Raw genomic sequence first — 25,538 nt, 5'->3', positions numbered from 1 at the left:
AATGGGCTTTTTGAGACAGGTTCTTGCTACACTGACCATGCTGGCCTAGATCTTTTGCTATTTATGCTTCAGACTGTGTTGGCATTTACAGGCTGAGCTACCACACCCAGCAGTAAGTTTCTATTAAGAAAAGGTCCAGTTTCTCTCTGCCTAAATGAGAATCTGGGTTTGAATTACATTGAAAAGACTTGGTTGGAACTCCAACCATATTCACTTAACTCAAGACTCTATGTCACCCTCTTCTAGTCTCACTGGTGGATGCTCTATTAGCAGCCTGTTGCAGAGTGTGCTTGAGTCTTGGAATTGACTATCTTACTGGAGTAATCACATCTATGCATACATGCATAAGGGAGCAGATCAATTTGTCAGCATGCATGGCTCATGTAGCCGCACTTTACTGAAAATCATTTTTAAAAAGTGACTGTGTATACTGTACAGTGTGCACGTGTCCTTGCCTGTTTGTGTACCAAGATAGATGATACTCCCCATGGTGTGGGGCTGAAGAAATAAGGATACTCTCTGTTTACTAGTCACATTTACTCACAAGGCTAGATTAGGAGTTCTTTTTTTATATATATATTTATTTACTTATTATGTATACAGTGTTCTGTCTGCATGTATCCCTGCAGGCCAGAAGAGGATGCCAGATCTCATTACAGATGGTTGTGAGCCACCATGTGGGTGGTGGGAATTGAACTCAGGACCTCTGGAAGAACAGCCAGTGCTCTTAACCTCTGGGCCATCTCTCCAGCCCAGGAGTTCTTTTTTTTTTTTTTTTAAAAAAAAAAGCATAAACTTGGTTATATCATTTTGACTACACTTTAGAGTTTACCAAAGGCCCCTACAGACCTAACACTCCTGTTCTTGCCCACCCCACCAAAGCATCAGCTTGGGGCCTGGCCTCACCTCGGCATTCCACATCGGGGTCTCCCCAGAAGAGCTCCTGGCACTCGCTGCAGGTACGGCCTCCAAAGCCTGGCATGCACTGGCACTGCCCGGTGAACTGCAGTCCAAACACATATCTGTCAGGTGGTCTCAGTGGAGAAGCCAGTTGTAACTTGCCCCAACCCAGTTAAGTGACCGAAGTGGAACCTAGACACCTGTGGTACGGACTGGGGAGGGAGTCACACCAGCACTTCTGAGATGTTCTCTTGTAAGGGGCTTGAAAAGGTCTCTAGCGTGATAGGATTTCAGCATCTTCACTTTTTCCACAGATTGATACCAATCCCAGGCCACCTCTGGCACGTCTAACTCTGGGGGAATGTCAGTTTTAGCCTACATCAGCAAGTAACAGCACTTTTTGCCATGCTGCGCAGATGGCTGTGTAGTTCCTTTCAAGCTGAGCAACTATGAAAACTGATTTGGGGGCCAGACAAGGGAAAGGAATGACATGTGAGTCTGTATCCACAGCTAGATACTATACTGAAATGCTATGGATAGGTCAAATGAGGACCTTGTGTACAATTACATTGCCTTAGCCAAGAAGGACACGCAGGACTGACAGCCAGTCTATACTCTGCTTGCCAAGCTGGATGCTATCTGTTGGCCTTCCTCCATATGGGGCAAAGTCACCTGATGGGCTAGTTGTCACTGAGCATCTCAGAGGCCTCACCCCTAGCCACAGCCTCTCACCTCATTGCAGGATGGCCCAAAGGAATGCACAGCATTGCAACTGCATGGCTCACAGCCGGTCCCGCTGGCCAGCCGCCAGGTATTGGGTGCACACTGATCACAGTTCTGCCCGATCACATTGGGAAGACACAAGCACTGACCAGTGGCTTTGTCACAGTGGCAGTCAGAGCCATTGCAGTGCCCCTGCACGGTGCCCAGGTAATTGCAGACACACTCTGAAATAGAACAGCATAAGCAAATGTACATCTGATCACATTCATGGGTATACAGCATGCAGAGGTTAGCTCCATCTAAACAGCTAGGCTTTTCCTCTCCAAATCTCAATGCTGACATGCAAGAAAAAAGTAAAAGCAATGTTTTTTTTTTTTTTTTTTTTTTTAAAAAAAAAAACCCTAAAATTAACATCCTTTAGAAATTCTCACAATACAAAATGAATTTGACACTTCCCAGGTAGATGACATGTCCACATAAATGTAATGACAGATTTTTGCTTGCCTAGGAATAGTTTTATGATACACAGATTCAAATGATTAAAAATTTGAAAGATTTCAAACTTTAAAAATTTAACTGGAAATTATAAAAATACACCAGTGGCAATTGAGACGTTCAGTGATTTCAAACTCCTGGCAGGAATCAGCCATAGTGTATGTCAGAAGCAGCAGGTAGAAGCCTTGTAAGCTAAAAAGACTTGAAGGAATCCAGCCCTGTGGGTCCCCAACATTCCACATGTTTATAAACAAAACCAGGAGCCTGTGGGCTTTGCAGCCAGAAAGCCTGGCTGATCTCCTGATAACACAAATGAGGTCTGACTTTTTTCTTTAAATACTGCTGTTACTTCTTTCTCTGCCTTAGGGGAGATGCCTACTCCACCATCCACATCAGAAAGGTGCAGCCCTCCCACAGTGGGAATTCAGGTCTGTAAGACCCACCTAATAAGCAAGTTCATGGAAAGAACATACCACCATGCACTCTACTGCATGGCATTTATCTTGATGACAGCCACAATTTCCCCTGGCACAGGGCCACATCTTGAGACTTGTCTTGCCAAAGAATGAAGATTTACAGATTAAAAAAAAAAAATCGAGTCTCATCTTTCATTTGTTGAATGTGAAATTTTGCCTTGCTGAACAAGGGTTTCTCCTTGTGAAATAAGCATACCAACAGTAAAATCCTGGTTAAAAAAAGGGGGTGGTGGTGGTGGAGATCACTGTAGTGGGCATGCTAAATGAATGTGCATCTTACTTCTACAGTCTTGCCGAAGAGCATCACCATAGTATCCATCCTGGCAGAGCTGGCAGTGGTCCCCTTCTGTGTGGTACAGGCACTTGAGGCACCTTCCCGTCTCCTTGTCACAGGCTTCTGGATCGGTAGTGTCAATGTTGTGATGACACTGACAAGGCTGACATGACCCTCCAAAATCTGAGGGATTGCCAAAAAACCCAGAGGCACAGTCATCACATCTGGAGCCTATTGGAAAACAAAACCGAGATAATGTTCAGTTCACCTTATCTAAAAGCCTGATCACAAGTCCATTGGCATTCCTGTCCTGGGGACCAACTAAGCAATGACTCATTAGTATCACTACATAATTTGCCAAGCCCGGTGTCTCTGATCTCAAAGAGAAGGAACAGGCTTCTGGCTGTGAGGAAAGAGTATTCTGTGCTCCCCAACACTGCGACAGCAGCCTTAGAGGTCACAGAGGTAGGAGAGCCTTAGCTTCTAATCATACCAGGGTGGAGCAGGCAAGGAGCTAAACAGAGATGAGATCATGTAAGTGTAGTTGGGCCTTAGCTAGAAATGGAAGAATCGGTGATCCTCTGTGAACAGCCAGGAAAACAAGCTCCTCAATGGTGACCTGGTTTCTTAAGAAACCCTAAAATCACATGCATGAAGTACTTCTTGGGCTGCAGTGGACCAGCAGCTTCATGGCTGGAATAAAGGACCCCCAACACATACACACAATAGGCTAACTTCACTGAATGCTAGCAGAAAACAGTATACACGGTGAAGAACATATTCAGCTTTGACATCCTGCTCTCTGGCGATTCTCCAGGTGATCTATCTTTTCTTTAGCCCACCCTAGGGCCACAAAATGGCTTCCAAACACTCAAGAGGGGTTAGGTTATGGGGGAAAAATCCCCAAAAAAGTAAATTAATCTTCCTTGTATTTAAAACTGAGAAATTATTCCTAAGGACTGTCATGTATTCAAATGTTGGCAATTCTGCTGCTTTAACTCCATTATCTTGCACACCCAAGGATCGACTCTGTCCCATATGCTACATGGATAAAGGGCAGGAGCCTCCTGAATCCCTTAAGTTTTAATGAAGTACTATAAAGGTGAACTTAACTGTTTCACTCTTCATCCTTTTCTCACTAACAATGAACTCGCATACATTTTCTCCTGCGCCTTTTTGCTTCTTAGGGTGTGTGCATGACTTACCAATGTACCCGGGATCACAAACACATGCAATCTGGAGAGTAACGGGGTCTTGATAACAGCTCCTGGCAAACTGGCGTCTACTGTCAGGACCATCTGGACAAGGGCAAGGGCGGCAGTGATCTCCCGATCCAATGATGGGATCACCATAGTAACCAGGCAGGCACCTGCAGTGGGTGCAGAACACGGTGAGCCTTGACCCAGTCATAGGAATAGGCTTAGAAACTGTATTCTGTTTGAGGACATGATACCCTATTTCTCCTGTTCCCCAACAAGGGACTTTTCAGAGCAGCAACAAACTTTCTTAAATTTTAGTTAAAAAGCCCATGAAGGATTTCGTTTAAATAGGTTTCTGGACTCCTCTACCAAATATTTTGATTAACAGGGTTCCTGGTGGTGCTGAATCTGGCTGTTATGGGAAATACTTGCAAGACAATGTATTTAGGATGAAACCCTTGGATTAGTGTAATGATCTTCACTAACTGTTCCCCAGAGAAATAGTTTTCCATTTGGACCTCACGGTCCCATGGGCTGCCTATCTGCCCTGGACACTTGGCTTTACATTATCTTTGTCTTAAGGAGTCAGTCTGTCTGCATTTTTTAAAAAAGATTTATTTATTTATTATGTATACAGTGTTCTGTCTGCACATATCCCTGCAGGCCAGAAGAGGATGCCAGATCTCATTACAGATGGTTGTGAGCCACCATGTGGTTGCTGGGAATTGAACTCAGGACCTTTGGAAGAGTAAGCAGTGCTCTTATCTGAGCCATCTCTCCAGCCCTGTCTGTATTCTTCTTAGCCTGTATGTGAATATGGAGGAAGGGGATGCTAGAGGAGATACACTACAGTTTGCAAGCTCATCGTGGCCACAGGTCTAGGCCATCCTACAATCTAGCTTTTCCCAACAAAGCTGACAGGGATGCTCTACAGCTGTGACTCCTGAGTCCATCCCTTATATGGTTACAAACCTGGGCAGGAAAGAGGGGTGTTCATTGCTTTCAAATCCATCGCATCCAGTATTTTTAAGACTGGTGATCTACGAGGCTTGAATGGTTTGCAAATGCTTACATACCTAGATAAAAAGCCTTAATTCCGAGTCAGCCTCACAACTTTCAGCAAGGACTTATCTTACTGTGTCATGCTGCTGACTTCAAAATCAATGTTAACTAGGGTGCTATTTCCTTTACATGTAGAAGCTTTGGGTCCACTCTGGCCATTACACCTATGGAAGTTGGATACTCTTATTCACCCTCCCACAGTTATAAAGCAGAAGTACAGCTGGATCTACAGCTCACTTTCGGATCTACAGCTCACTTTCAAGGATTTCCACTTCAGTGTGTTCATGCTTTTTGTTTTGAGATCGGGCAATAGTTTTTAAATGAGGAGGTAAATGAAGAAATAAAAGAAAGCTCTTTACAGAATATTAACTATATATTTAATGTCATGCAGAAATAGTATAAGAACATGTTCCCTAGTTATGTGTTGGGGACAACTACAGTGACAAGCAGCTTCCATGAGAGCAGCTGAGGAAGTTCCTAACACCTTTGTAGGAGAAACAAAACCAAAGATGTGACAGAAATGGAGTGTTCATTTCCTGCCTCTCCATATACTTCATCCTTGCAGGACAATCCGACCAGTTTCCTTTTAGATCAAGAGGATTAAAACTGTGATTGCCTGGAAATAAGGTATGGAATGAGAAATTTGCTCATACTAGATAGCAGAATCTCCAATGATCTGATGAAGTGTTCTGCAAACCTAATCCTCAGTCTTTCCCTTCTCCCATATCCTTTCCCATTGTCCACAAGAAACAAAAGTCCTTTTTAAAAAAGATCCAAGGCTAGTTGCAAATGGCCAGCCAGACTCTTTTCAGACATTCTCTTAAGTGCTTCCCATCACACCTCTTTTGAATTGGCATATGGATGACTGCCTAACCTTCTATCTCCCTCTGAAAGATCAGCAAAACTTTAGGCAGATAAAGATGACATGGGATGCAGTAATTTCCTCCTTTCACTCTTGTGACTCTTATTTTCTTTCTATAGCAGTTTTATAGTTAGAACCAGTTCACAGAAGAAGCCACTGTGACCTTCACATTCCCCATTACCACACTAGCACTAAGCCAAAAGCCAAGTGTTTGTTTCATCTGACACCTTGATACCTGCAATGGCTAATCTTGGCTGCCAACTTGACACATCTGGGGAAGAGGGAACCTCAGTTGAACAACTGTCCCTAGTTGGCCTGTGGACATGTCTGTGGGATATTTTCTTGATGCATGAAGACCCAGCCCACTGTGAGTGGTACCATCGTTAGACAGGTGGGTCTATGCTGTGTAAGATAAGTAGCTAAATGTGAATCTAAAGAAGCAAGCCAGTAATCAGCATCCCTCCATGGTTTGTGTTTCACGTTCCTGCCTTGAGTTCCCACCCTGAATTCCCTCAATGAAGGGTTGTGAATTATAAGTATAAGCCAACTAAGCCTTTACACCCCACATTGCTTTTGGTCATGGTGCTTGTTATAGCAACAGTAAGCAAACCACAGCAATACCTTACAACAACCACACATTCTTTTTTCCTTTGCTGTTCTTTCATCTAATGAACAACTTCAGTACTGGCTACAGTACTCGGTGTCGAAGTGGCTCTTTGTAACACATGCTCATGTTAGTGATGTGGGAAGGTAATGACTCTTACCCCACAAAGTAGGTTCTAACTAGACTGTAGTGAAGAGTGTAAGGCAGCATGCATATGTAACACTTTACAGATGGACTGAAACTGCTCAGGTCACTGGAGACACACTCCATGTCCTATTCTTAAAGTCTACTATGGTGGTTTGAAAGAAAATGATCCCCAAAGGAAGTGGCACTATTAGGAGGTGTGGCCTTGTGGGAGTGTGCTTTGAGGTCTCTTTTTCTCAAGCTTCCCTCAGTGTGACTCAACTTCCTATTGCCTGCAAGATGTAACACTCTCAGCTCTAGCACCATGTCTACTTATACACTGCCATGTTCCCAGTCATGATGATAATGGACTGAACCTCTGAAACTGTAAGAGAGCCATTCCAATTAAATGTTTTCTTTATATGAGTTGTTGTGGTCATGGATTCTCTTCACAGCAATAAAAACCGTAACTATGCCATCGACCTAGTGTGCCTTATATCCATGATAATTATCCAATTAACATTTGCTAACTGGAGAATAGCTTTGTTTTGCACATTTTGTCTCCAGAAAACTGATTGCATATAATATTTTGAACAACAAAGCTATATAAAGTGAGTAGTCCCACTTGGATGAAGTTTCTGCTTTGACCCAAAGTAGACAAGAGTATTTCTCAACTCTCATCCAAGCCAGAAAGTGTCAATGTGGGGGTTTCCTCAGTCCACGGCTGAATTGCCAGGCAATTCCCAAAGGGCAGACTTCAGGTGGTTGTGGTCGCCACATCTTTAGTACCAAAGCAGTGCTTGGTACAAACCAGGTGCAAGCTACACTTGTGATGGATAAACGAGTGAGCTTTTCAAAAATCCTGGGATGATCAAAAATGGAAGAGCCAATTGGAGTCTGTAAGAGATTAATTCTGTGGTTTGTCCAAGATAATTATTTACTTAGCCAAAGATGATGTCATTCTCTGTCTTCCTTTTTCTTTTTGAGACAAAGCCTCACTCACTATCCAGCCCAGGCTGGCCTCAAACTCCTGATCCTGTTGCCTCTGCCCCACAAGAAGTATGTGCGCCAACCACCATGCCCAGTATATTATCTTTACTCCCATGAGGTGGTGCCCACATACCTTTCACAGTTATGGCCTGTGGTATAGTCCTGACAGCTCAGACACTCCCCTGTCACTGTGTCACAGTCTTCAGCATGACCATTACACTGGCAGGGCTGACAGCTGGGAAAGCCCCAGTACCCAGGGAGACATCGGTCACACTGCCGAGCATATATGCCCTGGAAACAATGGCACTGGCCCGTGACAGCATCGCAGAAAGAATTCACAGATCCTTGTAGATTGCAGTCACAAGCTGCAGACAAGGCAAACAAAGAACTCATTAAATAGACAGACATGCCTTCATGTGTGCACGGCCCCGATCCATAGTGATCCAGGGCTCATGCCATCAGGTTTAGAGCAGAGTACTGCCTTTGGAAGTCAGGGAATACCACAGGACCATCCCAGAATGCATTACAAAGTCTCTGATACACCTACGTTTGCATCCGTTGGGGCCAAAGCCAAAGGTGCCTGGTGCACACCTGTTGCACGTTCTTCCAACCACATTAGGCCGGCACTGACACTGGCCTCCGTTGGGGTCACACACAGAACTCAGAGAACCCTGAGGGTCGCATTCACAAGCTGCAGGGAAAAGAGTGGTTAGACTGAGGACAGGAGCAGTACCTCGCACCTGCCTTACAACCTGTCCTGTCTCCCCCACACCCAACACTTCCTGACCCCTTCCTACTCTAGTTCTGAAAATTCCAGCTTAAAAACTTAGCATCCCTGTGCTAACTGGGAAGGAACAAACCAGCTGCCCTGGCGGATCAACACAGTTTTTGTGGGCAGGATATCATTAAGGTTTTCTCCCCTTGGCTCCAGAGGTCAAATATCTGATAGCATTAAACCTCTGGGACCACTGGAAGCTGGTCTAACCTTCCCTAGAGAAAAACATAGCTTTCAGTTGGCTGATGCTTCCTGACTCAGTCTTTCACATCCCTAGCCTGTGTCTAATCACCACTTGTGTATACTTAGTATTTATTTTTATTACTTTTAATTATGTGTATGTTCACGTGGGTAAGAGCACATGAGTGCAGGTGCCCATGGAGGCAGAGGTGTTGGATGATTGCATGGTGATTGGATGATTTGGTCCTCTGCAAGAGCAGTGTGTGCTCTTAACCACTGAGCTACCTCTCTACCCCTTTTGTAAATTTCTTTAATTTGGATTCCTTCTTTGATGGTGCTAAATGACAAAATCATTTGTTACTTATTTTATTTTATTGAAACAATGTTCCACTATAGAGCCCTGGCCTGAAACTTGCCATGTAGACCAGGCTGGCCTCAAACCCACAGATATCTGCCTGCCTCTGCCTGCTTCTTGAGTACTGGGATTAAAAGTTTTCAACTATCACACCAGGCCAACCAAAACATTTGTAAAAATAAAGTCAAACTCAGGTTAAGGTAAGACACTGCTTCCTTCACGCTGTGTCACCGGAAGCACAGGTGTGGACCCCACTATACCTCTTAGTGCCAAACACACCCCGAAGCCTCCACAGCTGCTCAAGCCACACCTACCAAGACCTGTCTGGTGAATCAAGGCAGAAATGCTGAAGATGATGTTTCTGCAGACATCTGTCATCGGTGTTTTTACTACACTCCGGCTATTCTCCAGACACCGGTACCTCTGGAAGGTTTCCCAGGCACTGTTGGTGACCTCCCCATCTCCTGAGCCTCCGACAGTAAAGATGTCCAGGGATTTACAGTAGGGCATGAGAACAAGCTATGGGTGAACAGGAATAACACAATGACCTCATGGAGGTGCCCACATTAGTAAGTAATCATGCCCAAACTCCACAGCCGTCTGCTTTGGAACATAAGCTAAAGGCACTCATGACACAAAGCAGAAACCTTCCCAGTCGTAAATATTCTGGCCAGAAAATGGTGAGATAAACTTCATGCTACTTAGTGGGCTTTGAAACAACTATTGCTGAAGCAGTTCACAGATTTGTGGGGAAACAGTTTGAACACATCCTTTCCAGAAAGGTGGAATGCTATTTTAAGTGTTACAGCTCTGAGTGGGGTAGGGGGAAGAGAAGCTTCCCCAGTGGAGGTGTCCCTGCAGCTACAAAGGAAAGGTTTCTCTGATGAAAGTGTTACAGCTCTTCTTGGGTGGGAGAAGGTTTCCACAATGCAAGTGTTACAGCTCTGAAGGGGAGCATATCCTGACAATCAGGAGCCAAGGAGTACCACAAAGTCATAGTGTCCAACAAACTTCACATAAGACTTATTGGGAAAGATACAAAGTGGCTGCCTCTGCTCGGGCATGAAGAAGCAGGGAACTGGGTAGGAGACAGGCTGATACAGGGTTTTGGTGGGAGGAGTTTTCCAAGGTAGAGATTTCCAAGGTGGAGATTGGTGAGATTTCAAGTCCTGAGGTTGGAGCAAGCCCAGAGATTGGTGGGATTTTGTGCTCAGGGATTGGTGGGTTTTGGTCAGAGATTTTTTTTTTTCAATTCAGATGTGGGCTTAGACCTTTTATCCTATAGCTATAAACAAAGAAACTCTAGAAGCAAAGAGGGCCCATTCTGCCTTACTGCCCAGAGCTGTCCCTTCACACAATACTTCAGTGGCAGTTGGGCACTGTCTATCAGGCTTTCCGACGCACAGGAACCTGGCACTCACTGAGTCAATGAGCGTGTACGGGTTATCCACATCACTGCCAGATGCTGTGTACTGGGACAGCTCCAACCTTACTGTGTAGTTCATTCCCTTCTCAAAGCACACTGGGCGATGGAGGACGACATATCTGCCCCAAGACAAGAGAGGAACAACAGAAAGGCAACTTTTAAGCTTCCAATAATAACAACAGGAAGAAAAACAAAAGCTCACGGTGATCATTCCAACAGAAGACTTTCCACAGCTGCTGTCTCGCTCTGATACTGTGACTTAGTCTGTAAGACCCCACTGTCACACTGACCTTGAGCCTGGTGACAAAGACACCACCTGGTTGTCATCATCAGGAACAGTGTTACCACATCGGCTGCTGGTTGGAATCTTTCCAGGTCGCTGTACGGTGATGACAGCTTTCTCCCAGTGGTCCGGCAGCTAGAGCAGGAAACAAAGGATGAAAGGAACTTCTGTGTTAGCCCACTGCAGCCAGTTCACTTCAGAAGATCTCTCCGCAGCAGCTAAGTTTCAACAGAATCCACACATTTGCTTTCCCGTCCCTAACACTTCCTCTACTACTGCCCAGCTCCAGCCCTAATACCTGCTTCCTTCTAATGTGCCTTTGCTGTCTACTCTCAAGAAGCTCATATAAAGACAACCTCCTGCTCAACCCACAGTCCTGAAGCCTTTTCTCATCCTGGCATTTTCCCCATGTGCACCTCTGACCATATCCTTCATCTAACATTGGGAGTGAGTCTCAGCAAACCCCCTTTCACCTCTTGTCTCTTTCCTTGGGATCAGTTTATCAAAACTCGACTTTATGTGCCATATGTGTTAGCACACACCTGTAACCCTAGCACTGAAGAGGCTGAGGCAGGACTTGGGAGTTCAAGGTTAGCTTCAGCTACAAAACAAGACCTCATCTCTAAAGAAAAAAAAAAAAAAACAAAATATCAGTTAACAATTATCATTTGTGCTATAAGGCCTAGAGCTGGGTCTTTAGGAAGTATTCTAGAAGCCCTGGCTCAGTGACAACAAAGTCTCCCATCTTCCAGTGTTACTTCTTCTCTGTTATAATGACACTTCTGGCCTTTTACTGCACTAGGAGGAACAGCTACTGGGCAGCCAGGCCTCAGGGGGAGGATAGCTTTTGACACATCAACATCACTTCCTTAACTTAGCCAGGTTAAGGGCCTAACAGGAGACTGATGAATGCTGGATTTAAAAAGGCACATGGAGGTTAGAAAAACCAGTAGCTGGTATTTATTTCAATGCAAACTCATCTTCACAGAACATTCTAGTACCTATTAAGACTAACATTTTCTATTAACAGGCCCCTTAGATCCCCCACACAATGTATATTGGTAGCTTTCTTCACCTGTGGCTCATAGCGAATTAGGATGTCATACTCCATGGAATATGGTATGTTGTCAATGAAAAACTCCAGATAAGCCCCTTCAGGCACTCGGACGAAGCCAGGTCCTGTCCAGGAAGGAATCCGGTCCTGAATGTACTGCCGTTCCACCACAGTGGCTCCCTGGGTACAAGGAGACACTAGTTACTCTTTGTATGAAATGGAATTCACCTACACCTCACAAAGACGTCCAATGATTCAAAACGGTGGCTATTTTCCATCTCCTAGCTACAAATGCCCTGAAGTTAGTAAGTTGTTTTTAGGTTTGTGTGTGTTTGTTTTTTTTCCCTCTCACATAAACAAGTAATTGGGTGCTTTTACTTTTGTGGTTGGAGTCGTCTTGGGACACTGGAGATGGAAGTTAAAAGTCTGGGATATATCTCACATGACATTACAGAGGGTAAGCAGAGGACAGAACGTGACGGCTTCTGAGCATATCCAGGAGCGCCGAGGTACTCCACAAGTCTCTGCATTGTTAGCTCAGTCCCTAGTGCAGTTCCTTCTCTCTCCTCCTCCACTGCCCTCTTGCTGAGTACACAAATAGGAATGTGATATGCTGGCAAGTCCTCCCTAACGATGAGTCCACTCTGGTGGACTGCTCACAGCTATTACACAGAACCAGTGGCTGGTCATCTCCAAAGATGGCCACCACCGAGTCCTTCTTTGTGTCTGTGAGTTTTGCCTGACAAGAGGCACAGCCAATGTTTCACTCCCTGTGAACTATGCTGGCCCAGGGAATTGTAATTGGCAGAGTCTCCAGGGACCACAGTCTAAGAGTTCTCGCAGCTTGTTTCTTCCTTATTGGAAGTCAGAAGCCATGCTATGAGGTGCTCAAGTCAGCAAGTGATGTGGGGAAAATACCCTGGCTCTAGCTGTGCCAGCCAGGTATGCTTAAGTGCAAGACATACATTTTACAACAGAAAAGTTTGGGATGGTAAGTGAAATATATCTGAGCCTACATGATGTCAGATCTACAGTAATTTGAAGCACCAATGAGAGTAGAGTAGAAAACACTTATTCTTGTAGACACACCAACCAAAAGCCTTATTAGAGAACTCTCCAAAGTCTACTTGTGAGCTCCATATTGACTTACCTTTAAATATGACAGCATGTCCCCATCCTTATTTTGTGCTGACAAGACTTACGAAAATATTGCTTAAATGACATCTTTATGAAGCATGTATATCCTGTAACATCCCTCACAAGGTGCTGCTCTACCAAGCTTCCAGAAGCTCCCCTACTCACAGGCCCCAGATCGGCGTCCTCAGCCTCGTAGATGTAGTGGTCCAGGGTGGTGAAGTAGTAACCAGATTCCACCTCATTGCATTGTCGCCCAATCATGTGAGGCAGGCAGGAGCACTGGCCAGAGTCCTTGGAACAGCTGAGGAGGGAGCACAGCTTATCAGAGCTTACTAGAGACAGACTAACCCAGGACAAGTCCTTCTGTTTTGCTATTAAACTTATCACAGGGCAATATTTTTTTTTCATTCAAAAAATAAAGTATATGGGAACAAAATAATACTTGTAAATAAATCTCAAACTTAGTCTAAACACATGACCCTGCCTGTTCTTGAGCCTGGTCTCTTCAGTTTCCTCTTTCCCCATGCTCCTTCTATGCTACACTGAGACTTTCTGTAGACCTAAATTTTCTTGCTTTGGAATCATTCTTACATTGTTTGCTTTTCTTCCCCCCTTCATTTTATTTTATGCCTATGGGTGTTTTGCCTATATGTATATATGTACCACATGCATGCCTGGTGCTGGAGGATGCCAACAGAGAGCACTGGATTCCCTAGGATTGTAGTTATACATAGTTGTGAGCCACCATGTAGGTGCTGGGACTTGAACCCAGTTCCTCTAGAAGGGTAGCCAGTGCTCTTAATCACTGAGCCATCTCTCCAGCACCTCTTTTGTTTTTCTTCTAATTACAACTCCTTTTTTGACCTCAAACTCAAATACCCAACTCCCTGAAGGACATCTTTAACTCAGCTGTTCCAGAGTTTCCTCAGCACAACTGATTCAAAGAGTCATCACTCCCTCCCTCCTGTGTTCTCCACTGGGCTGTTGGCATCCCATCCTTCACTGAGTCACAAAGAACCAACTTCTGTGCCTTTCCCCTCCCAGTGGCCATGCTATACTTTGCTGTCTCTCACCATCAGCAAAGATGACAGTTTTCTAATTGGTATCTATAGTGGTTTGAAAGAAAATGGCCCCCAAAGGGAGTGGCACTATTAGGAGGTATGGTCTTGTTGGAGTAGGTGTGGTCTTGTTGGAGGAAGTGTGTCATTATGCAGGTGGGCTTTGAGGTCTCATATATGCTCAAGCCATGCCCAGCCAGACCGTCTACTTCCTGTTATCTGAATATCAACAAGTATTAGCTACCTCTCCAGCACCATGTCTGTTGTGCTACACACTGCCATGGTGATAATGGACTGAACCTCTGAACTGTAAGCAAGCCAATTCAATTAAATGTTTTCTTTGTAAGAGCTGCCATGGTCATGGTCTCTCTTCACAGCAATAGAAACCCTAAGACAGAATCCTTGTCCAAATATGGAACCTAACACAATTCTTCCACACAGCTGCCCTACAGGATCTTTCTAGAAGGCACCAACCATGTGACTTCTTGGCATAATGGGCCGGTGTACTACACCTTCTAGTCTGGCCCTTGTCGATCTGATGTCTCCTCAAACCTCAACAAGCACACTGCACAACTTGCAACTTCTCAAATGCACTAGAGACTTTGACTCCTACCTTGGCTCACACTGTTCCTTCAGCCTAGGGTGATCTCTCTATCCTCCCTGCTGTGCCTGTTCCTGACCACCAGCCCCCTTTCCATAATTCAGACTTCCTCTTTCATGCCACTGCCTTACTTCTGTATGCATACCGTTTACATAAAGCTTGCCACTTTTGAAGTGGAGGCCCTAGCCTTCAAGTCTACTTCTCAGAGCCTAAACCAACTTCTAAGGTTTATTTAGTTTACTTCTCTTACCACAGTCAATGGATGCTTTTTAAGAATGTGATTCTTTCTTACTTGCATAGAAAACCTTTGCTTTTTCCTTTATCATAATCATTAGCAGATCTCTATGCACCAGCCGAACTGGAAACCTGATGGCTAGGTCTGGGTCTTCACCTCAGTTGCCCACATCCCCCCAAACCTAGTGCTCTGCACAGGGAATACATTCAGTAAACAATGAATGGACAAAAGAATGAACAAGTTAGAAAAAAGAGATTTAATGTAGATAAATTCTTACTATATATTACTATTAGGTAATAAATTCATCTATATAAACTATAAAGCATTTATTTTTCTCTCTGCTGTATTTCTTTGTTTCTTCTATTATTTTATGAGTCAGGTAAAACCCAATTACACACATCCTTTGCTGGCTTTATTGTTTTTAAGACCGGGGTTTCTGTAAATAGCTCATGCTGGCCTGGAAGTTGCCATCCTCCTACCTCAGCATGACTTCCGGGATTTCAGACTGAATTGCCACATCTGGCTTCAGCCGTCCATTTCAACTCCACTAAAAGTCAAGATGTGATTTACAATGATTCTTAAGCCCGTTCCTGCTCCCAAAGTTTAGGGGAAATCGAGCTCCAGGCAAGCTGCAACTCCAGCAGATGGAACAGGCCACAGCTTGCTGTCACATGACATCCTTGCTAGTGGAGCAAGTCATTATCCCACAGGAATATGAGTTCTTAAAGCTACAGAACCAGTTCCAGGAAAGGAAAGCCTGTTCCAATTAGGACCCAGCACTCTTGGCCCAGGCCACCACCACCTGTCATGTTCAGAAATTCAGCCATCAGTCATTGCATCATAGGGACCCACTTTCCCTACAGCAGATGCTTACCGAGGAACCAAATATACCAAAGGCGGCAATTAGCTCTCCGCTATCATTAGAAACAATCAATGAAGGTGACGATGGAGACTCTTGAGTCTGCTTTTCCTAGGCAGCACAATTCTAAATGAGCAACAATCTCAGGAAGATATGATCACATGGAAAAATCTAGAAGAACCTTGCTTCTGACAGCCCTGTGACCTCAAATCTAGTGACAGACTGGAATCACTGCCACTGCTAAGTAGTTTCAATTCCACACTCATGTCCCTGTGCCTGTTCCAGTTCCCAACAGATGATTTTCACCCTTACTTACAGCGCTCAACACCCCAACTGTTATGCTCATTTTTGTAATTCCAGCACTCCCAGCCACACTCCAATGTCTTTTGTCCTGAAATACTCAGCATCATTCACACCACTCGGATTTTAAATCCTTTCTCATGGTGTGAGATAAAACTTTGTTATTTTTCCATATGAACATTTAAGTCTTATTTCAGTATGTTTCTCCACTTAGCAGCCTCCTCCCATCACTGTCATTATCTTAGGCCATGATGTCACCATTTCATGTAGTTTCCTAAACTGACCTCGCCTGCATTCACCATCACCTAGTCAACCTTCCCAGAGCCCTGCTTCCATAGCCTACAAGTGTTTCTCTGCACCTTGTCATATCAGGTGATGATGCCCCTGTTTGGCTTTCTGCAGCTCCACAGCTCATCCTATGAAAATAGTTGCTTGTCTTCCTGGTACAGCCTGGTGCTTTCAGATGACTACACTCCTCGTACGCTTCAACAAATACTGTCCCTGGACATTGTGTGTGCAGGCATCAGTGCCCTCATACTTTAGGCCAACTTGCTTCTGAAGCAACCCTTAATTAACCCTTAAGTGGATAAATATTACGGGGTGGAAGGGAAATTTCTCTCTCTTAAACAACTTAGAATCTTACTGGGAAAATAAGCAACAAAGCAATTAACCAAGACAAAATGTAGCCAGGGGCAAAATACTCTGGGTGTACACAAGAAGATGTAATTCATCTGATGGAGAAAATTAAGGGAGACTTCCTGGAAGATGTGGCCTGCCACTTAAGAAGGATGATTCTGATGTACAGAGAGAGGATGAGAATGATGAAAACAAAGAAGTGGAAGAACCTGGCCCACCCATCCCCCTCTTACAGAAGGCCCTCACCCAAATTATGAGGCAATTCAACCTTATTCTGCTTTCGAAACTCATTTCCAAATCCAACGTCTTCCCCCAAAAAAGATGACATGTAACTATTCTTTATTGGTCTAAATTCAAACAAACAAACAAAAATCACATGTCAGAAATACTACACAATTTTTCACACTCTCACTACAAGTTCTTCTGTAACCTGAATACAGAGTTTGTTTAATCACTAGCCGAAAGATAACACAAGACAAAGGCTCTGAGAGGCAGAGGCTAGGCATCAAAAAACACATTTATCCTCTCTGGGACCTGCTGGCCCATGACCACACATGGCAGACAGCATTTTGCAGATGTGATGAAGGGCAGGAATCCTGAAATGGGTGAGATGATCATGGATTATCTAAGTGGACTCAATCCAATGCTTCGAGCTCTCAAAAGTGGGAGAGATAAAGCAGAGAAGTTAGAAAGCTATGGTGTCAAAAGGATTTGCTCACCATGGCTTTGAGGAAAGAGGAAGGGGGTTGTGAGATCAAGGAATGTGGATGCAACTAGAGGCTGAGCCAGCAGAAAATAGGCTCACCCTACAGCTTCAAGGAAACTACCTGAAACTTGAACAGGAAACACTCTCCCCTATTGTCCATCAGAAGCAGAGGCCCCTGCACCAACATCTGTCTGTAATCCACAGAGACAGCTGACCTACCAAACTGCAAGATATTAAGTTTATATTGTTTTCAGCCACTAAAGTGTGGTAATTTGTCTGGCAACAATCAAATACAGGCTCTTGGTTTCCCAATAGGTCAAGGTTAAGATTATTTAGCACAGATTTCCCACAAATACAGACAATTCAAAGTTCTAATGGAACAAAATTACTTTTAGTTACACGTGAATGAACAAGAAAAGTGTAAGTTCAGCTTTTCTCTATTAACAACGAAAATTTCTGAAGTATAAAAAGCATCATTCATAAGGGCCAACTGCTGTACTTAACACCATCATCTCATTCTTAACTGATTTCAATAAAAGCTGGTTTATCTTGAGGACCAGCACCACCTGTTCTCTCTGGTAGTGTCACCACCTACACTTCCTAACAGGAAGGAACGATGCTCTAGAACCCCCTAATATCCATCTCTTATAGCAACTAACAAAAAGCTAGATAATGGAGCGATGGCTCAGAGGTTAAGAGCACTGGCTGTTCTTCCAGAGATCCTGAGTTCAATTCCCAGCAACCACATGGTGGTTCACAACCATCTGTAATGAGATCTGGGGCCCTCGTCTGGCCTGCAGGCATACATGCAGACAGAATACTGTATACATAATAAATAAATCTTAAAAAAAAAAAAAAAAAAAAGCTAGATAAACCACAGTTATTCCGAGAGTTGATGAAAGTGTCTAGTAACCTGCGCTCTGGCTTCACAGTTGGTCAGTTTCAGACCCTCACAGATGGAGCATCTGCACGCCTCAGTGCTGGTGCCAAGGGAAATACAAAGCAAAGTAAACAAATGCTAAAAGAGCATCAGGAGAGTGTTGGGAACTTCAGAGAAAGTAGTACCTTCTTTAAAAAAAAAAACCCACTTTTATCTGCTCAGGAAGAGCCTGGCAGGGGTGCTGACAGCTCTGAGTGGAGGGATCAGGATTGCAGATGTACATGGCAGACCAGAGCCTTTCCTCCCTGCATCTGTGGGTCCATTCCAGCTGCCCCCCCTCAGGAGTTTCTAAGAACAGAGTTCTCAGGAGGTAGAGGCCACAGGCTGTATTGCATCCCAGTATACTCTGGAACAGAACAAACCCAAATAAAGGGGCCAAAGAGAACACATTCTTCAGACCTCACATCTCAAGAGAGTATTGGGAACTTCAGAGAAAGCAGTGTATGCACCTTCTAATGCACTTCTAAGATAGAGGACTGGGGATATAGCTCAGAGCTCTTGCCAAGACATGGTGGGTTGCAGGCCAGATGCCCAGGGCTGACCCAAGGGCCAACATTTAACTGAGAACATTTGGAAAGATGCTGCAAAGATGTTGATTTAAAGTATTGTTTATCCAGCAACCACTGCCATTAATTCTTATTTATTCATTAAAGCAAAAAATCTAGATAAAAATTCATTATCCTAGCTTAAAATAATTAGGTCTGAGTTCTTTAGATATTTAAAAACTCAGATTAGCTGTCAACATACTAGATGTAGATGACAAAGCCTTTACTGTACAACTCAAATTCCATTTAGCTAGCTCTACAAAATGTTTTGAAGTATTTTCTACTTTAAATACTTTTGTACTTGTTTCTGTCCCTAGCTAAAGTAACCAAAAGGTGTTTGATATCAATCATATTTAGAGACTGCTTCACCTAAGAAGCATGTAGGTAGTTACTACATCTTGAAACCTTTTTGCTTCTCAAGTTCTCTTACTCAATCAACATTTATCCAGCATTATTAGTATGTGTCCACAGAAAAGTGAAAAGGGCTGGTGAGATGGGTTGGTGAGTAGGAGTGCCTGGTGCCAAGCCTGGGATGGTCCAGAGATCGATTTCTGGGACACCTATGGTGGAGGGTGAGAACCAAGTCACTGAGGACTGTCCTCTTAACCCTCCCCCACACAAAGTATAAGAATAGTGTTTTAAAGAGAAGTAAAGAAATATATATACTCCTGTGCCGCAGCAAGTGTTCCCAGAGTGCCTTGGATGTGCCAGTCTCCTAGTTGAAATGGTAGGTTAAGAGACAACCCTAAGGAACTCCTTCACAAACTTCTTTTGAAAGAAACACGGAACACGACCACCACAGGACTCTATAAAGGCTTCCTTTCCCCCACCAGAACAGTTTGTCTCATCATTCATGCTAGATTAGGAGACTATCTACTTTAAAACTAAAACTTTTTGTTTCACAGACTCTTTTGAAGAACATATTCTAGTGTTTGAAGTTTTTGCAGGAGAAATTAGAAGACAGGCTATGATGGAGGCCAAGACTGGAAGTGTGTGTGCAATAGAGAAAAGGAAGTGACTGGAGACCACATAGGGTAAAGGAACACTAGACATTATTGAATTATGATGGCCACTTTTATCTGCTCAGGAAGGTCCTGACCTGGAGCGGGTGCTGGCAGCTGTGAATGGAGGGATCAGGAATGTGTATGTGGCAGAGCCTTTCCTCCTGCATCTATGGGACCATCCCAGCTGCCTCCCCTCAGGAGTTTCTAAGAACAGAGTTCTCAGGAGGTAGAGGTCACAGGCTGTGCTGCATCCCAATATACTCTGGAACAGAACAAACCCAAATAAAGGAGCCAAAGAGAACAAATTCCTGAGCCCTCACATCTCAGGCCTTCTTAGCAGACTGTGCAGTTGGGAAATAAAGTTGTCAGAGAGTCAAGTTTTGAGCACATGATGCTTGCACAATGAATTCATCATGTTCTCTGAGGGAAGACTGAGGAGACAAGGAAACATCTGTCCCTGCAGCCACTTACAATCTCCCCACCAGATGTTCTGAGTTTGATCCAGAGGCAGAGACTAAAGTTCTTTTCGGACTCAATGGTGGTTAACTCAACTCCCACAAAAAGAACAATTGGTTAAACACGTATTATATATTTCTATAGAGATTCACATGTTTTAACAATTCAAAGAAAACTAGCATATTTCAGTAACTAAAAATGGCAAGTAAACTTTACCAACAGATTAAAAGTTACAAAGGAAAAAAATGAAAAGATTCTTCCAACCAAATGAGAATCTATTCTCTATCTGTTAAATTAGTGAAAAAGCCAGGTGGTGGTGGTGCATGCCTTTTACCCAGCACTCGAGAGGCAGAGGCAGGAGGATCTCTGTGAGTTTGAGGCCAGCCTAGTCTACAGAGTGAGTTCTAGAACAGCTATGGTTAGACAAAGAAACCCTGTCTCTGAAAACAAAACAAAACAAAATCCAACAAAACTTAGTAAAAGAGAAACTGCTGCTACTAGCTGATGCTGAGGCCAGGGGAGCCAGTACTTCTGTGACAGACAGAAGGAAAACCAGCTGGTTTAATCTGCTTCAAACAATATGGCATTCTCAGAAAATGAAAATATATATGATCTTTGGCTTAGCAGTTTCATCACTGATAACCTGGCCTACAGATACACAAGCATTCATCAAGATATGTCTTCAAAGAGCTTCACTGCAACACATTCAAAGAGGGAAGATGAAAATAACCAAACTGATCATGTATTTTTACCTGATAGATATAAAAGCTATTGAAAAAAAAAAAAAAAAGATGTGTATGAGTCTAAAACAAAGGTTCTACAAGAAGAAAATTTGCAAGTTTTGCGATAACATGTTTAGGGCTGGCTAGATGATACAGTGGGTTAAGGTACTTGCTATCAAGCCTGATGACCTGACCAACACACCAGAACAAGAGAATCAATTCCTTCAAGTTGTCTTCCGACCTCCACATGTGTGTTGTGGTATGTGCACACTTGTGGACACAAATAAAGGAAAACAAAGGCAAATCATGGGCTGTTTTTTCTCTTTGAAGTTATCTATTAAAATATAAATAAGTAGGGGTCTGGGGAGAGGGCTCAGTAATATGCAAGAGGACCAGAGTTTGGATCCGCAGAACCCGTGCTTGGCAACCTGACCCACCTGAAATCCTAGCCTCATAAGCTGGAGACTAGGGATAGCGGAGCAAGCTGGCTAAGGGGACCAGCCATATAGGTGAGCTTTGGGCTTGACTGAGAGACCCTGCCTCAAAAGAATGAGGAGGGAGAGCACTCAAAGAAAACTCCCAATGTCAAACCATATATATGTGCACTGTATGTACACAATATATACATGAAAAGAAAAAAGAAAAAAAATCAAACAGATAAAGCCTAACATCATTTTATAACAGAGAAGAAAAGAACATTGACTTTCAACAGCATACTGAACTCATAACTACCTGTATTAATTTTTTAGGGAGCAATAAGTTGCTGCTAATACTGGCACTTCTAGCTTACCTAGGAGAGACCTGGAGAGAGAACAGGAAAAGAAATGCTTTTGCATTTCCGTTTATAGTTCTTTGAACTGTCTGCCCTTTTTTTTTTTTTTTTTTTTATGGACATGCATTGCTTCCATAATTTAAAATATATGGAGAAATAAAAGAACAAAACAAAGTAACAGCATTATTTTTTTTTAAAAAAAAATCAAGATATGAATTTCTTAGATTCAAAAAATTATCCTTTATAAGTTTTTAATTATGTGTTATGTCTGTGTGTGTATATGTACAAGAGTGCAGGTGTCTACGGAGGACCAAAGAAGGTGTTAGAGCCTGAAGCTTGAATTACATGCAGTTATGAGTGACACGGGTACTGGGAACCAAGGCTGAGTCCTCTGCACAAACACTAAGCCACCTCTAGGCCAATACACTAACTCCTGGCATGATAACAACCCTTGAACCATAAGACCATAGTACAAACAATTAGTAGGTAATCAAACAAAAGATGAACATATTTTACAAACTTTCTTAAAGAGACAACAAAACCTCAGGTTTCCATAAGTCTTGAGTTTCCTTGGTGCCTGGGTCAGAGTACAAATGAGATTCCACTTACCTATTGTTTAATGCTCCTCCAAGGTCACAGTCACAAGGCCGACATCCATCTAAATCATTGCTTAAGCCCCAGTGCTGTGGCTGCAGAACAAAAAATTAAACATGTTAAAAGACTCAGCAGAGAACAAGCTCAAGCATGCCTCGGATACTCCAATTATTTCTTTCAACCATGAAAACAGACAGAGGGTAGGAATATTCTAAATTAAAAAAAAAAAAAACAACCTCATCTTTGAGTCATTTGAGGGAAAGTGTTGTCCTGCTCTGAGCAAGCAGTACAGAGATCAGTTTTTCTTCATTCAAATGGCTCTGACAGTAAAAACAGTTACAGCAAGTATTCAGCATGTCTTTACATTTCCTTCAGTTCAGTCTGTCACAACCCCACAAGGAAGGCCTTTAGGATTCATGTTCGTGAGCAGAGCAGAAAGGAAGGAGAGCTTATTCTCAAATAAAAAGAAAGGCAATGGCCAGGCCTTGGGATGCTCCTGATACAGAGGAAATCTCTGCATTTCAAAAATGAGCAGAGGTTCATCAAGTATCTCTCATGATTGTACACAAGCATACATACTTGGTGGTCACAAATACTTGTGTGTATGGGGCATGTGGATCCCCTAAGCAAAACTAAATAAAAGCAACATAAAAACATCATGGAAGCTGTAAGATTAACTACACTCCTAAGTCCTCCACTCAGGGCTAGAGCTGAGGTTCAGTGTTAAACCCCAGAATGTGCAAGGCAGAGGATTCAATGGCCAACTCTCCCTCCCCCAAATTATTCTACTGAACTGCTATTGGTATACTTGCTCCAGATTTTGTCAGTCTTGATAAAATTTTTCCCTACATGAAGTATTATTCATACCTTTTGATCTCTGTTTTATTTGTTAGTATAACAACGTAAATATTTCCTTGCATTAGTTTCATTTTCCACAGCAATTGGAATCACTTTGTATGGAAATCTGGAAATCTCCAAATTTCTGTAACTATTTTCCCACTATTGATTCCAAGTCTTCTGCCATAATTAGTAAGGATGCAATGAATTTTGAGGGGACACACCTTTGTCCAATTCTCTGAGGATCTCATTTGGAGCCTCAGAAGTGACGTTACTAGGTTAGAAATATGTACATCTTTACTACCTCCTGAGGCATCTCTCTGGAACATTGCACAGTATGATTCAACCTGCATCTCTGCTCGCAGCTAACAAGTCTTAGATCATCATGTCCTCACTAGCAGTTAGCATTGCCATTTTTAAAAACTGTTCACTTGTCTTCATAAGTGGTATTTGCTGTGGTTTGTCAAGTAACTCACTAGGAGTTTTCATTTTGACTTTTCTCCTTGGGTCTCTTAGCATTAACTTGTAAAGATAATAGTAAAATTCATAATGGGAAAAGCATTCCTTATTTGCCAGGCATGCTGGTACACACATACTACACAAGGACCTGGGTGGCAGGGTCGGGAAGACTGTGAGTTCAAAGCCTATCTTGGGCATATATTGAGACCCTTCCTCAAAAACTAAACGAAACATGTCAGTCACATTCACTAACTTCTCATGCCCAGAGATGAGGATTTACCTACCAGACATTGGTCACAGCGCTGTCCTGTCACCAGTCGCTTACAGTAGCAGTACCCAGTCTCAGAATCACAAGGATTCCCACCAGGAATCGTCCCCAGAGGATTGCAAGCACATGCTTTATTAAAGACAAAATGAAGCAAAGAAACACAAACCTAGTGAGTTCAAAGCTGCGGTTTAGCTTTAGAATTTCAGTGTAAAATGGAACTATATTTCTGGGAGAACACCCCAAACAGACTTACATTTACAACCAAATGGGTCCTCAGCACTTAGGTCGTAGAAGCCTTCTTTACACACATCACAGCGCTCCCCTTCCACATGCAGTTTGCACCGACACTGACCAGCAATGAGACCCACAGAAAAATCAGTGTAACCATCACAGATTCCTCCATTCTCAGAACCAGCTGGGTCACAGGTACATGCTGAGAGGAACAAGGCACCAGGAATTAGGCCATGGCTTTTTGTGAACACATATGTTCTCTTCTACCCTCCAAATCCAGCCAAAGAGATCTTAAGAAGGCTTGACTAGCAAGTAAATGCTTCTCCTGGCATCCTAGACTGCAATTAACTAGCAATGCTGGCTATGCGGCTCTGAGTTTGAGCTCCAAGAGGAGGATACTGACAACAAACTATTCTGCATGAAAAGTGGTAATAACAGGTCCTATGAATGACATTTCCCAACGTACGTTCACAGAGATTGGGGTCTCGGATATCCCTCTCGGGGTGCTGGTAGTAGAACGGTTTGCACTGCTCACAGTTGCGTCCCATGGTGTTGTGCTGACAGTCGTCGCACACTCCCCCGCTGACGTTCCCAGTGGCCAGGAAAACCGCCATGTCAAAGTGACAGGAGCTGGAATGTTCATTGCAGTTGCATTCTGTACGACAAGAACAATGTCAAGGACAAAACTTTTAAATATATTTACAAATGGAGGATGGAACTGGCAGGAAGGAAACTCATTTAGCAAAGCGGGGACTGAGTTTGAGTAAAACAGCAATCGGTGAAAAGACTCTGGTGATGAAAAAGGACATAGCCCTTGTTGATCCTGCTTGACGCCAAAAATCAGGTTAGCGCCTTTAAAATTGCTAGGCTGGGTGGTGGTGGCACACGCCTTTAATCCTAGCACTCCAGAGGCAGAGGCAGAGGCAGGAGGATCTCTGCATTTGAGGCCAGACTAGTCTACTTACTTGGCTGTTTTCTTTGTGATGAAAAGTGACTAACATAGGAAGAAGGATGCGATTCCACTGAAGGTACCTTTGGCCCCACCTAAGTAGAATTGATTGAAGTACTATTCTAAAGGACATTCTGGGAGATGCATTCCTAGAAAAGCCATTGTCCTGCTGTCTTTGGGGTTGCATAGCTGAAGGATGTATGGGGGATGACAGTAGCAAGCAGGTGGTACACCCTGTAATTCCAGCACATGGCAGCCCAATGATAAACCGACTTCTCTTTTCACTGTGGCAACAACTTATAGGAGGAAGGCTTTACTTTGGCTCATAGTTTCGGAGGGTGTACTCCACAGCTGGCCGGCTCTGGTGTTGCTGGCTCTGTGATAAGGCAGAACATGATAGCAGAAAGGCATGGAATTGCAGAGCTGCTCCTTTCAAGACAGCCAGGAA

General features: G+C 43.5%; 1 protein-coding gene across 2 annotated transcripts in view; it reads right to left on the bottom strand.

The window, feature by feature from the left end:
* The window catches only part of Lamb1 (laminin subunit beta 1), a 68,296-nt gene that overhangs the window by 22,351 nt on the left and 20,407 nt on the right, over positions 1 to 25,538 (bottom strand). For both annotated transcript variants that reach the window (XM_028891755.2, XM_028891754.2), the window contains exons 10-24: positions 24,608 to 24,796; positions 24,164 to 24,343; positions 23,927 to 24,039; positions 22,362 to 22,441; positions 13,084 to 13,219; positions 11,803 to 11,961; positions 10,735 to 10,862; positions 10,440 to 10,563; positions 9,333 to 9,537; positions 8,256 to 8,399; positions 7,842 to 8,073; positions 4,074 to 4,237; positions 2,875 to 3,099; positions 1,633 to 1,847; positions 907 to 1,003 (exon numbers count right to left, since the gene is read on the bottom strand). In XM_028891755.2, coding sequence (XP_028747588.1) covers positions 907 to 1,003; positions 1,633 to 1,847; positions 2,875 to 3,099; positions 4,074 to 4,237; positions 7,842 to 8,073; positions 8,256 to 8,399; positions 9,333 to 9,537; positions 10,440 to 10,563; positions 10,735 to 10,862; positions 11,803 to 11,961; positions 13,084 to 13,219; positions 22,362 to 22,441; positions 23,927 to 24,039; positions 24,164 to 24,343; positions 24,608 to 24,796 — 2,391 coding nt within the window. The remainder of the gene's footprint in view (positions 1 to 906; positions 1,004 to 1,632; positions 1,848 to 2,874; positions 3,100 to 4,073; positions 4,238 to 7,841; positions 8,074 to 8,255; positions 8,400 to 9,332; positions 9,538 to 10,439; positions 10,564 to 10,734; positions 10,863 to 11,802; positions 11,962 to 13,083; positions 13,220 to 22,361; positions 22,442 to 23,926; positions 24,040 to 24,163; positions 24,344 to 24,607; positions 24,797 to 25,538) is intronic.

The sequence above is a fragment of the Peromyscus leucopus genome, chromosome 14 (genome assembly GCF_004664715.2).
Source record: "Peromyscus leucopus breed LL Stock chromosome 14, UCI_PerLeu_2.1, whole genome shotgun sequence".
Taxonomy (NCBI): domain Eukaryota; kingdom Metazoa; phylum Chordata; class Mammalia; order Rodentia; family Cricetidae; genus Peromyscus; species Peromyscus leucopus.
Note: the sequence above shows the minus strand (reverse complement) of the source record. Positions and strands in the feature narration are given on the sequence as shown.